Here is a 14,019-nt window from a genome sequence, read left to right on the forward strand (position 1 = left end):
TTTTATATATGTTATTTTTTTCGAACAGCAAATATTTCTAAAGCAGAAAAAAGAAGAAAAGCAAAGGTCCCGAGACCAAGGGTTTAATTTTGGTTCTATGCAAATGTGAAATGTGAATTTTTACAAAATAAAACCAGTAAAGTCGGCGGGGCCGACTTGATGCCTATTTAGTAGAGCTTCATAAAGCAAATAAAAAATAGCAAATCGCATGAACAATATATATGGGAGCTATAGCTATATCTGAACCGATTTTGACCTACTTGTTTCTAAGCTCAGTTTGGTCGTAAGTGCCAAGTTCCATCCTATTTGGGCTAATATTACACGTTTGGTGCACAATAAAAGGCAATTCGGACGAAGATATATATATGGGAGCTATATCTGAATCTGAACCGATCGGGATAAAATTTGGGGAATTGTATTTCTGAGCTGTATTTGATATAATTTCTAAACTATCGTTGCGACGGAGTGCATATTACGGCTGCGGAGAAGAAAAATATCAAATCGATTGAACAATATATATCGGAGCTATAGCTATATCTGAACCGATTTCAATCAAATTTGGCGTACTTATTTCCAGGCTTAATTTGGTCGTATATTCCAAATATCATACTATTTTGACCGATATTACACGTTTTGTGCACAATAAAAGGCAAATCGGACGAAGATATATATGGGAGTTATATCTAAATTTTGATCGACTATCTCTAATTTTAATAGGGTTCGTCCTTGAGGTCGAACAAATGACCTTTGCAAATTTCATCTGGATCAGTCAATAATTTCGACCTTTAACAGACGGAAAGACGACCGGACATGCATAAATCGACTCAGAATGTGATTCTATGCGGATCATCAAAAGGAACTATGGGTCTATCTCGTTTCCTTTTGCTTGTTACAAACAAATGCACAACGACATAATACCCTGACCACCTTGTGTTGCAGAGGTATAAACAGTAACAAAATTATAAAGAAAATATATTTATTTCATATTTTCGTAAAACCAAAATCCATCCCCATTAAGTTATATACCTCCCAACTGAATCTGAAACAATTGACCGCCATGTATACAACTTCGTTTTCTTAAAAGCTTTTCATTAAATTTTTTTGAAAATAAAAAGAATGACGTTGCCATACCACTTGAATTCTCACAACAGTGGTATGACACACAACACTCACATCACACCTAACGGTTACTATCCAACAGTTGTTGCCTGTCCATGAAACACAATGTTAAATGCCGATGGTATGCATAGGGAGTGCGTGTGTGTGTGTGTGCTATAGCTGTTTAAGCTTTTCATTCCTTCTCACATTTGTTTGGCTTTCGTTGGCCAAAATGTTAACTTCAACCAACAGTTCGCAGTTTGTGCTCAGAGAGTTCGCAAGTGTTTGTTGTGACGCATTCATCGAAACGTAACAAATTGTGGCACTAAGGATTGTAACTACACAAACACACACACACGCGCGCACTTACACCAACACTCCGACGGACACGCAGCCACACAAATGCACAGCGGCAGCAGCAGCAGCCAACGATACATGTGAACTTAACTCACCCTACAAATCTTTTCGAAAAAAAAACGAACAACTCGAAGAGAAAAAGTTACAGTAACCAACATCCAAACAAGGAACAGGGGAAGGAGGAATATAACAAGCAGGGGCAGGGGGCGAAGAGCGTAAAGAAAAGTATCCTTTAATGGAAAAATCACATAAAATAGACGACAAAAAGCAGACTTCATAGACTTGAAGACGACAGGCGACGACATTGACGCCGACAGCGACGCTGACTTTGACTGTGACTAACGATGTTGATGACGACGAAAAACGACTAATGGACGAAAATATGCGTTAAGAGCAAAAGTCTTCCGACACCAACACACACACGTCCGCGAACGCCGCACTTCGAACCAGAATCGCGAGTGAATCGCACGGATTCAAAGGATGTGCAATTAAACGGCAACCAACTAAGCAACCGACCCGAACCGAACCAAACAAATCGAGGAAATCTTCAAATTATTCCTCAAGAGCTCTCGAGCCCCCACAAAACAAACTTGCCAATAAAAAATTACCAAAGAATATCGAAAGTGCAAAAAATACCCATGAGAAAATTTTGAAATACAAAAAAATAAAAAAGAAAGAAAGAAAAATCAAAGTGAAATGCCATCCACAAAAAAGTGAAACGAAAAGAAATGTGAAAATGTTGTAATAACCGACGTAGAAGAAGAAGCAGCAGCAGCAACACCAAAGAAAGAAAAAAATGTGAAAATTTCCTTGCCAGCCAGAAGAGCAAAGAGCAGCAGCCCAAAGTAAATGAAAACCAAGTGTCCACAGAAAAAAAAAGAAAGAACGTCATCGTAACAAACTAACCCAAATCTGCGATAGTTAAGCAAAGCAAAGAAAAAAACGAAGAAAAGTTACAATTTTTTCGTCTGTATCCACATTTTCAAAACAAAACAAGAAGAAAAACTCTCAGTCCGCCAGTTAGTCTCGGGAATTACGTGTGAAAATCGGTGCCTAGTGTTTGGCGAACGTCAACGACAGACAAGGATAAAAGAAACGGCAGCTCCACCAACGTCAACTAATTTCATTTCCCTTGGATTTTCCGACAAAAAAAGGATACAAAAATGGTAAATTATTGTTTGCAATTCTCTGGGGGAAAATTAATTACTGGCAGTGAGGCCCCAACCCAACAACCTACCATCCAACCTTCTGACGAACACACAATTCAATTGTTTTGTAATTTCCTTTTGTGCATCTTGGAGGCGATGATGGGGTTTTTCTCATTTCCATGTCATTTCCCCGTTTCGCTACCTTGGTGCTTTGACATTCCGAGTGCCAACCTCCACTCACTCACTCACTTACGCACCCATCCATCCATCCCGTCAAACACCCACTCACTGCCAACAACCAATTCCCAACGTTTGAGTTTTCTTTCATTTGTTTTTTTTTTGCGTTTTTCTACGCCAAGCTCTTAAGGGACAAGTGTCTAGGCAGCTTTCCACATTTTCCTCGGCGTTTCCGTTGTGAAAATAAATTCGCACAAACAAAAAGAATAGAATAATTCACCTACAATTTATAAATGGCAACAATGACAATAAATGCAACAAAAGCAACGACAATTGCACATTTCCCCAATAAAAAAAAGGCAATTGTGCTGGGAAATTAGCAACAAAAGGCCAGAAACAAAAGGATTCGACGAGGATGGCTGCGGTCGGTCTAATCTTCGTCGTTGCACAGCCATCTATCCAAACATCCATGTTTTGGGTTTTTTCGCTGAACAAATATTTTTTTTTTTATGAAATGCCAAATTTGTTGGTTTGGTTGGCCCATCTTGTGATGTAACTCACCATTTATGTCACAAATGGTAGGAATGGTGGGTCGGCAGGGGGATAAGCAACTCGGGGTAAACGAAAACATTCACCACTCGGCTATGTTTTGGTTTGCCTCGGCGGCAGTCGTTCCGCTTTTCTAAGTCAGTGTGTCAAGTCGTCGGTTTTAATTTTTTTGTTTTGTTTTGTGGTGAGATTCTTTGTTATCTGTTGTTGTTTTTGTGGTGAATTACAAAAAAAAATGTCATCAATGATTCAGATTCGGATGGAAACGGAGTTGTGATTTCCCAAAGCATATCAAATGCCAAAGAACGCTACATAAATTAGATCATAACACGAACCAACAAATACAAAAAAAAAATAAATAAAAAGAATCTTCCAATATTATCTTCAAAACCCATGCTTTTTTTTGGAAATTTATTGGAATTTTTTTAATAAATAAAGTGAATGGAAATTTAAAAGTTAAAAAGTTATTTATTTTCCAAGGCACCAAATGTAGTGGTCCGCAATATCCCATTTTCACACAAAATCTTGTGTTGATACAAAATTTGGGATGTATAAAATTTGAAGACAGTCTGGGGTCTTATTTCACATTCTACAGCAGTTATAATTATTACCAATTTAAGATCATCAGTCGGTTCTGCCGTCAGATTAAAACCCTCAGCCATTATCCCTTTGTTAAAATATATTTTGACATGTTTTATTATTATTCAACATTCTGACCCTCTATAGGAGAGGTACCAATGGAGTAGAAAAATATTGTCCATTTCGATTATGACATTGGTCTGATAAAATCATTGGAGGTGACAGGTTCGGATAATGTGCATATACTTTTCCGAAAATGCTCAACTTTTTTTGGGAATTTACCAGAAAGAGTTGGCCAACATACCTCATATACACGATTTTTTTTAAGAAAGTAGCTGATTTATTTCGGGTTATAATGTTAAAAAGTGGACAAGGTACCAGGGGCAGGGAAGTCTTGTTGGTAAAAATATTGTAATTTACAAGCCTTGAAGAAAATCGTTGACATATTTCGCATGTTATGAGAGTTATAATAATTAAAAAAATTGAGTCTTTGTGGGGAAGGTACCAGAAAGAGAGGACCGATATTTATATATCCATATCAGAAGGAAAAGTTCGTTCTATCCGTTCCTCATACCTGTTCCTGTGTTAGTAGAAATAATGGGATGTGCAAAATTTGAAGACAATAGGACTCTTATTTCACATTTTATAATAGTTATGATTATTCAAAATGTTGACCCGTAGTGGGCGAGGTATAAAAAAATGCGCCGATTCAAATTGTTTATCTTCGTGGAGAAGGTACCAGCAGATGTGAGCCGGTATATACCATTTTCACACCCTGTCTTGTAATGGCTAAAATATTGGTGTGTGTCGATGAGAATCGACAGAATATATTGAATTTTATGAGTGTTTTAGATTTTTCAAATTTAAACCCTTTGTGGGAGAGGTACAGGGAAGAGTGGACCAATGTTGCCCATCTCCGAACTCACGAAATCGGATACTCCCTTCGAGAGTTATCGTGCGCACCAGCCAGACCGATAGTCGGACGGGCATCGCTAAATCGAATCCAAAATATGGCTAAGGGTGTATAACTTGTGAGGTGAAGTGCTTGTTGGAGTGGGTCCAAAGACACCTAGGGTCTAAAACCGTTATTTCGACTGGGCATGTTTTGGCCGTATCAAATGATATATACCCTCTCTAGCCATATGGCTGAGGGTATAAAAATTGTGAGGGGGAAGTGCTTGTTGGAGTGGACCGATATTGACCTTTTCCGCCACTGATATATCACTGACAATATTAGGATTTATTGAGTTTAAACAAAATCGGATGAACATTTCTCTTTGAAGGAGATAAATTGTTGTTGTTATTTTTTTTATCTTTATGGGGAAAGTACCAGGAGAAGTTGACCGAAATTGCCCATCTCGAAACTCGATCTAAATTTCATAATAATGTTACAATGTTTAGATCAATTTGGATGCTGCCAGCCACACAGATTAACGACTAGATCGACTCCAAATGTCATTAAACAGATATGTGGCTACAGAGGGTATATATCATTTGATACGGCCAAAACGTGCATCTTCGAAATAACGTTGTAAGACCCTAGATCTCTTTGGACCAAATCCAAAATTAATATATCGTTATATTATTATCAAATTTAAATCGAGTTCGGACATGGACAAGATCGGTCCACTCCTTCTGGTAGCTTCCCCACAAAATGTCAACATTTTCAAAGAAAATAATTTATTCAACCGAAAGAGAAAGGATAATCCGATTTTACTCCAACTTTTCAAATCCTAATTTTTGCGTTAGTGCTAGATCAAGTGCGAAAATGGACAATATCGGTCCACTCCATCTAGTACTCCCCCACAAAGGGTTAAAATTTTGCATATTTTTAAGGCTCATAAAACGCGAAATTAACATCCGATTCCATTCAAACTAGGCACAACTCAATATTTCTATCAACATAAAGATGGTAGAGATCGGGTCATTTCTTAAGATACCTCCCAGACAAAGGGTCAACTTTTTGAATAACCAAAACGATTATAAAATCCGAAATAAGCATCCGGTTCTCTTTATATTTCAATCGTTCCATTATTTCTACTAAAACATGGTCATCTGTGAAGATAGAATAAGTCAATCTACTCCTTTTGGTTCCTCCCCCAAAAAAGGTCAACATTTTGAATACCCATGAAGCTCATAAAACGCGAAATTAACATCTGATTCCAGTCAGACTTCGCACATCTCAATATTTCCATCAACACAAGATCTGTTATAAAGATGGTAGAGATTGGACCATTTCTTCTCGTAGCTCCCAAATATAGTGTTCAATATATTGAAAAACAAACGCTCAAAGAAAGCGAAATAGGCATCAACAAACTCACTTCAAATTTCTAAATATTTCTCTTAACTAGAAGTGTGCTTTTGTTTTGCTTCCGGTAAAGGTCGATAAAACTATCTCTCTCTCTAAAACTATCTGTCGATTTAAAGGTTTCGAAGGCATACCCAAATTAAAAAAAAATCTCACCAATTCAATTTATAACTACCAATACATTTATAATTTTCAGTTTATTTATCGTTTCTAGATTGCCCAGTTCGCCATTAACAGGTTGGAATATTGAAAGATTTTTGATTTATGACAAATGAAACTTTGTCATGACAAAATAATTAGATGCCAATTTGAGAATACCTAAGGGCAAGTGCAAAACTGTAGCCATCTACTCGTGGAAAAAAATCTTTTACAAGTAAATAGAAGCGATTATAAATAATCAGGACGGAATATAAGCATTCAAAGATTTTTAGTCGAATGAAAAAAAAAAAAAAACATTCAATCCAAAGTGAATCAGGCCGATGATATTAAGGAGTATATTTTGGGAAAACAAACAACAGAGACGTTTTGTTGATTGCAAATGTTCCACATCCTTCATTTTTGACCATGACCTCCCCAAATATGTACACCCCATGAATTCTTTGAGAATTAAGCGTGGCTATAAAACGTTTAATGTTATCTGTCAATGGCGAGCGTCTGTTCTGAGCAAACAAAGAGTGTTCACAAATCGCATGTTATCAATAACATTGGCATGGGCATACTACCTTCGGTCATTTTATGAAATTACAATGTACGGACAATGCCTCCAATTTTCCTAAAATGTTTTTTTAATAAAAACAATTAAATAAACATTAAGTTCGGTCGGGCCGAACTTTTAATACCCTCCACCTTAGGGTAAAGGAAAGGAAATTTTTTAGACATATTCGTGGGAAAATTTGGCAAAATTTATCAAAATTTCGAATATCGGAAAGTACCGCTATATGGGGCTATACAAACACGTGAACCTATACATACAATGTTTCGCCAATGGAGCTAGAACCCATTATGACCAACAAATACCAATTTTTAGACACATCTGCGAAGAAATGTGCCAAAAATCATCAAAATACCGAATATCTGGAGGTACCGTTATATGGGAGCTATACCAAAACGTGGACCTATACATACAATGTTTCGCCACAATGACACAATACAAATTGTTCTGCTAAATTTTGACGCTCTACGTCAAATAATGTAGGCTGTATCGTGATTTCAACAGACGGACAGGCAGACAGACGGACATCGTTACATCGACTTAGAATTTTATACTGATTATGAATATATATTCTTTATGGGGTCTACGACGAATATTTAGGGATGTTACAAACGGAATGACAAAGTTAATATACCCTCCTTTCCAAGTTGGAGGGTATAATTATAAAGAAAATGCTGGAAAAATTGGTGTGATTTTTTCGTTTAAATCGATCTTATGTAAGAACAAGTAAAAAATCAGTTAAGTTCGACAGGACCGAACTACCCTACCTCCATAATTTGAGAAGTTACTCTTCATATCGTTTGGAAGATAGGGAGATTTCCACAGATTGACGAACATAGCAAAATCGACATAAAATTTTATGCTGATCAAAAATAAATATACTTTGTGGGGTCTTAAATAAATATATCGAGGAGTTAGAAATGTAATGGCAAACGTAATATACCATCCTTACTATGGTGGAGGGTATAACAGACATAGTTCCAATTATGTCCCCCATGTCATTCTGTACACATGGACAAAAACAGTGGATAAAACAGTAGTTGTGGAAAAAATTATTACTCCTTAACACTTTGCCATACAAAACAAACTTGGCTATTATTGGATGGCTGTCGTCATCGCCATCATCCTCATTACAATTCCACCAAGCATCTATGTATGGGTGTATGTGGATAAACAAAAAGTACTCCGGTTAAGGCCATGACATTATAGTTGAGAGGTTGGGGGACACATTTAGAATGCTGTTGTTTTTAGTTTTGTTATTGTAACAAAAAAAGACACACACACACATATTCCACATACAGAGAGATTGTGCGTGACATTTGTAACCCCCCCAAAAATGTACTGTCAAACTACCAAAGAAGGTCATCAAACGAAGAAATCTTTGCAATTTTTACCAACACTAACTGAATTGAAAAATTAATGGAAATCTGAAAAAACAAAAGTTTTAAAATCGTTTTTTGTTTTATAAAAATTTTTACACTGAATATAACATTATTGGGACTTGGGGAAGTGGGAATGTCAATCAATGTGACACAAGGAATTAAGTAGAAAATTGAAACCGGGCGCCATTTAAGTTGTAAACCAACATCAAATATTCTGTCGCTCCTGTGCAAGAGTTGCCACGCTCCAGTACTAAGAAAATTTATTAATAGATTAGATATCTATGTGATAACTAAGCACATATAAATTATTATCAACGAGAAAAAAATGCAATGAGTATCACAGTAGGGCGAAAAAATTAAAATGAACAATTAATCCACCAGATCTCTTGATGTAAATGTTAGCAAAATAATTTTATGCGAGACATTACTGTACCAAGTAAAATTTTCATTTATTTCAACCAGGTCGAACCATAAATATCCACCACGGCGAGAAAGTAAATGTTCAAAATATTCCAAATTGGAGTAAACAATTATATAAGGCAATTTCTAGGCGTGAACGATACATATGACTCGCACGAGTGGCATCATACTGAACCATATTATAAGAAAGCTGAGGCATTTAAGAAATTCAGCAGCTTTTTCCCACAATTTAAAATAGGGATTGGGCCAATATTAGCCATCTTCGAACTTGTTCTAAGTTTGTTTGAACCGAATAGGATGCTCTTTTTTATATCCTCAGCCATGTGGCTAGAGGGGGTACATATCATTTTATACGGATAAAACGTGCCTCATCGAAATAACGGTTTTAGACACTAGGTCTCTTTGGACCAAATCCGTTTCAGGACATTTGAAGTCGATCTAGCGATGGTGCGCCCAATAACTCTCGAAGTATCCAATTTGATCCAAACTTGGTACATCGTAATATTATTGGTCAACTTAGATCGAGTTCGGAGATGGACAACATCGGTCCCTTAATTCTGGTACCTCCCCCACAAAATGTCAACATTTTTTAAAGAATAAATTTACTGCACAGAAAGAGAAGGGATAATACGATTTTTGCCCCAACTTTGCAAATTCTAATATTTGAATCGGTGCTAGGTCAGGTGCGACCCACAAAAAGTTAAAATATTGAATAAGTATAACTCTTATGAAATGTGATGTAAGTGTGCGATTGTTTTCAAATTACACACATCACAATATTTTTATTGAATCAAGGTCTGGGGTGAAGATGAAATATATCAGTCCACACCTTCTAGGTCAAAATTTTCAAAAATTCATGAAGCTCATAAAACACGAAATTATTATCCTATTCTATTCAGACTTGGCAAATCTTAATATTTTCATCGGGATATTCTTACTGGTACCTCCCCTACAAAGGGTCAAAAATACACACATCACAATATTTTCATTTAGCCAAGGTCTTGTGTGAAAATGGGATATATCGGTTCACCCCTTCTGGTACCTCCCACACAGAGGTCAAATTAGCTCATAAAACGCAAAATTAACATCAGATTCCATTCGGACTTGGATCATCTCAATATTTCCAAAAACCCAAGATCCATTAAAAAGATGTTGGAGATCGGGATATTCTTTCTGGTACCTCCCACACAAAGGGTCAAAATTTTGAATATCCATGAAGCTCATAAAACGCACAATTAACATCCGATTCCATTCGAATTTGGTTCATCTCTACATTTCCACATGCACATAAAGATAGTACAGATCGGTCCATTTCCTCTGGTACCTCCCCTACATAAGGTTCAAGATTTTTAAAAACAAAACGCTCAAAGAAAGCGAAAGAAGCATCCAACTCTCTTCAAATTTCACACACACAAACATTTTTGCTAACGGAAGATCTGTTGTGAAGATGATGAAGTATGAAAATGGAATACTTCGGTCCGCTATATCTATTACCTCATATTTCTACATTTTCCAAAATTTTGCACATACCTCATATAAAGTATAAGAAATATTCGATACCGTCCAAATGTGGCGCGTTGTAATATTTATATCAGTTTTAGGTCAGATACGAATTGGCCAACTGTTTCGGAACATCCCCCATAAAGGGTCAACAGTTTAAATAATCATAACTCATGGCTGGGGGTATACATCTGTCCTAAAAACCGACTCATACTATTTTACCTGTTTAATTAGAAGTACAGTATTTATACTTTTAATATCTGTTAGGGTAGTAGATAGACGTTTCTTCTGGTTTTTGATGTGGCAAGCAGTCACGCAGCTTACCATTTTATACAGATAGCCAAAAGTTGGGTACTGCTGTTGCATGGGCTCTACAAAATCTTTGACTCATATGGATAATTTTCTATGAGAGGGTTTGGTACTTATTTCGAATTTGAACTATCAATATTCAAACCGTGCAGCAAAAAAAAATCCTTAAAATACCAGTTCCGTTATTTGTCTGTAGGTTTTATTTGCTCTCTATACGAAATCGTGGACGTATACATGCATTTTCCTCTCAGTTGGGTTGCTTCGAACTCAATGCGAACTTCAAATGCAACATTTCAAAATACAACATTTGAAATATCGTTTTTGTAATCAAAATACTAAAATCGACAGGTTCTGCTATATATGCAAAATCATTGGTCCATACAGACAATTTTAAGCCAGAGCAGGAATTGTAACCATTACAAACTGCAAACTTCAAATAGTCAATCTTGAAAATGTCGCTAGATCAATAAAATACCCAAAATCGGGAGGTAGCGTTATTTGACAGTTATGCGAAATAGGGAATCGATGCAATACATCTCCGAACTTGATTCTAGTTCAGGCCAAACTCAGATATTTGCTGCATTTTAGATGCCTATCTAAATTTCTTTAGCTACAACGAGTTATTACAGCAGACAGGCGAACAGATCTAACTAAATCGTCTTAGAATTTAAATCAAATCAAAAATATAAATCTTAGGGGTTCTAAAACGTATACTTCTGGTAGTAACAAACTGAATGGCGAGATATGTGTACCCACAATGACGTAGAACACTAAAAGTTAATTGAAGTAACACACAGGAATATGTTGAATATGTATTGACAATAATTATTGTCAATAAAGGACATTAGCAAGGCCAAGTCAACATTAGATGTCCTCCCCACTTTGTGGTGGTTGCGTAGGGTATTAATGCAAAGCAATAATTAAAATAATAACAGCGACAACAATAACAACAAAAACCTCTATTAGTGTTATCTCTCGAAAAACATTCACTCAAACACTTTGGGGCTGACATTCCTCTGCTGCTGCTGCTGCTATGGCTTTTGCTGTTGTAGTTGTTGCTCCCATCCATGCAATCAGTCAAACCGTCAGTCTGTCTGCCAGTCATTCATTCACTCATTCATACATTGCGTTCAAATCGGCGACATAGTCGCAGCAAAATAAATCTATACAAACAAACAAATGTCTTGTGTATAAATCTGTCTGCATGTGTGTGAGAGTGAGTGTGTGTATGTGTGTGATTGAGTGTTGGGGTTGTTTCGCAGGAAAGACGTCGAAAACGAAACGATGGAATATCATAAATCGATAATGTGTGAGACGAGTTTAGTTTACCATCTCCCTTGTTGCGGGTACACCAACACACACTCGCTCTCACACAACTATGGAGAAAACATGACGTATACTCAATGTCTGGTGTCTCAGAGTATTGCTGCTTGTCGCCAATACCAGCCCCCTTCCATCCTCTCCTCTCCTCCCCTACCAAAACACTTTCAACCAAATAGATGTCACTTACATTCTGTGACCAAGTGGCCCACTCCCCACAATAGCAACATTTGTAATAACATCGAAGAGCACTTTGTAAATGTGAGTGTTCCCGAGTGCAAAAACACACACTCACAGACATACATGCAAACACCTACACACCTGCATATACCGTGTAGCAGAACCTGAATGAGTTGATGAAAAGGAAATGCTCTTAAGTGCATTTGCGATTGTATTTCTTATTGTGTTACGACGAGTGCTGGGTGCCATGGATGGATGGTTGGATGGATATATGGATGGGTGTGTATGTGTGTGTAAGTGTATTCGTGCACATCCACTCCCCCCGACCGCATCACACATGGTCGGTCCATTGAATATCCGGTTTATTCGAGCGAAAGTATTCTGTCATTGCAGTCGAATATAATATAATTTGCCGGGTTTTTCTTCTCCTTCTGTTGTTTTTTTTATTTTTTTGTGGCGTTCGGATATGATTTGATGGTAATGTAGATTAATTGAGCTATGACTATCGTATCACATGATAACGCTTCTGCTACTAATTTATAGTAAATAAATATGACTTATGTACATATATTCGGGTGGAACGCTGTATTTTTATACCCTACACCACATAGTGGTAAGGGTATTATGTCTTTGTGGATTTGTTTGTAACATGGAGAAGGAAACGAGATAGACCCATAGTTACTTTTGAGAACCTTCATAGAATCACTTTCTGAGTCGATTTATGCATGTCAGTCCGTCTGTCCGTCCGTCCGTCCGTCTGTCCATGTATTCTTGTGAACAAAATGCAGGTCGCATTTATTATCCGATTGAGATGAAATTTTTCAAACAATATTTTTTTGGCCCAAGGACGAACCCTATTGAAATTGGTGAGAATCGGATCAAATTTAGATATAGCTCCCATATATATCTTCATCCGATTTCGGGTTAAATGTGCACCAAATGTCCACTATCAGTCCAAATTACCTGAATTTTGGCACACCCAACCGAGTTCGGCCTAGAAGCAAGTATATCAAATTTGAAGAAAATCGGTTCAGATATAGCTATAGCTCCCATATATATCTTTCATCCGATTTGATCTTTAAGTCCCTCACATTCCTACTATGCACTCCACAACCGTGATATTTGGTACCAGGTATTAGATGGAGCACAGAAATAGCTGTTTTAAATTTTATCGAAATCGGTTCAGATTTGGATATAGCTTCCATATATATATTCATCCGATTTCGGGTTCATTGGCCACCAAATGGCCAATATCAGCCCAAATGGCCCGAATTTTGGCACATGTGACCGAGATTAGCCTTAAAGCAAATACAACAAATTTGGAGAAAATCGGTTCAGAAACAGCTATAGCTCCCTTATATATGTTTTATCCGATTTGGTGTTAAAGCCTCTCACATTCGTAATATGCACTCCACAAGAATGACATTTGGTACCAGATAAAAGATACAGCCCAGAAATAGCTGTTTGTAATTTTATCGAAATCGGTTCAGATTTGGATATAGCTCCCATATATATCTTCATCCGATTTCGGGTTAATTGTGCACCAAATGGCCGATATAAGTCCAAATGGACTGAATTTTAGTACATCGGACCAAATTCAACCTAGAAGCAAGTATATCAAATTTAGTGAAAATCGGTTCAGATATATGTTTCATCCGATTTAGTGTTTTAGTCTCTTACATTCGTAATATTCACTCCACAACCGTGATATTTGGTACCAGGTATTAGATGGAGCACAGGAATAGCTGTTTTAAATTTTACCGAAATCGGTTCAGATTTGGATATAGCTCTCATATATATCTTCATCCGATTTCGGGTGATTGACCACCAAATGGCCGTAATAGAATCAATTTTGGCAAATCCGAACGAAACCAGCTTAGAAGCAAGTACACCAATTTTAGTAAAAATCGGTTCAGATATAGCTATAGCTCCCATATATATCTTCATCCGATTTCGTGTTAACTGTGCATCAAATGGCCA

The 14,019-nt window shown here is 36.9% G+C and overlaps 1 protein-coding gene across 1 annotated transcript in view; it reads left to right on the forward strand.

The window, feature by feature from the left end:
- The first annotated feature begins 1,358 nt into the window (after positions 1-1,358).
- The window catches only part of LOC101891146 (probable sodium/potassium/calcium exchanger CG1090), a 32,148-nt gene continuing 19,487 nt past the window's right edge, over positions 1,359-14,019 (forward strand). The window contains exon 1 of the mRNA XM_005191538.4: positions 1,359-2,621. Coding sequence (XP_005191595.1) covers positions 2,619-2,621 — 3 coding nt within the window. The 5' untranslated portion in view covers positions 1,359-2,618. The remainder of the gene's footprint in view (positions 2,622-14,019) is intronic.

The sequence above is a fragment of the Musca domestica genome, unplaced genomic scaffold (genome assembly GCF_030504385.1).
Source record: "Musca domestica strain aabys unplaced genomic scaffold, Musca_domestica.polishedcontigs.V.1.1 33, whole genome shotgun sequence".
NCBI lineage: Eukaryota > Metazoa > Arthropoda > Insecta > Diptera > Muscidae > Musca > Musca domestica.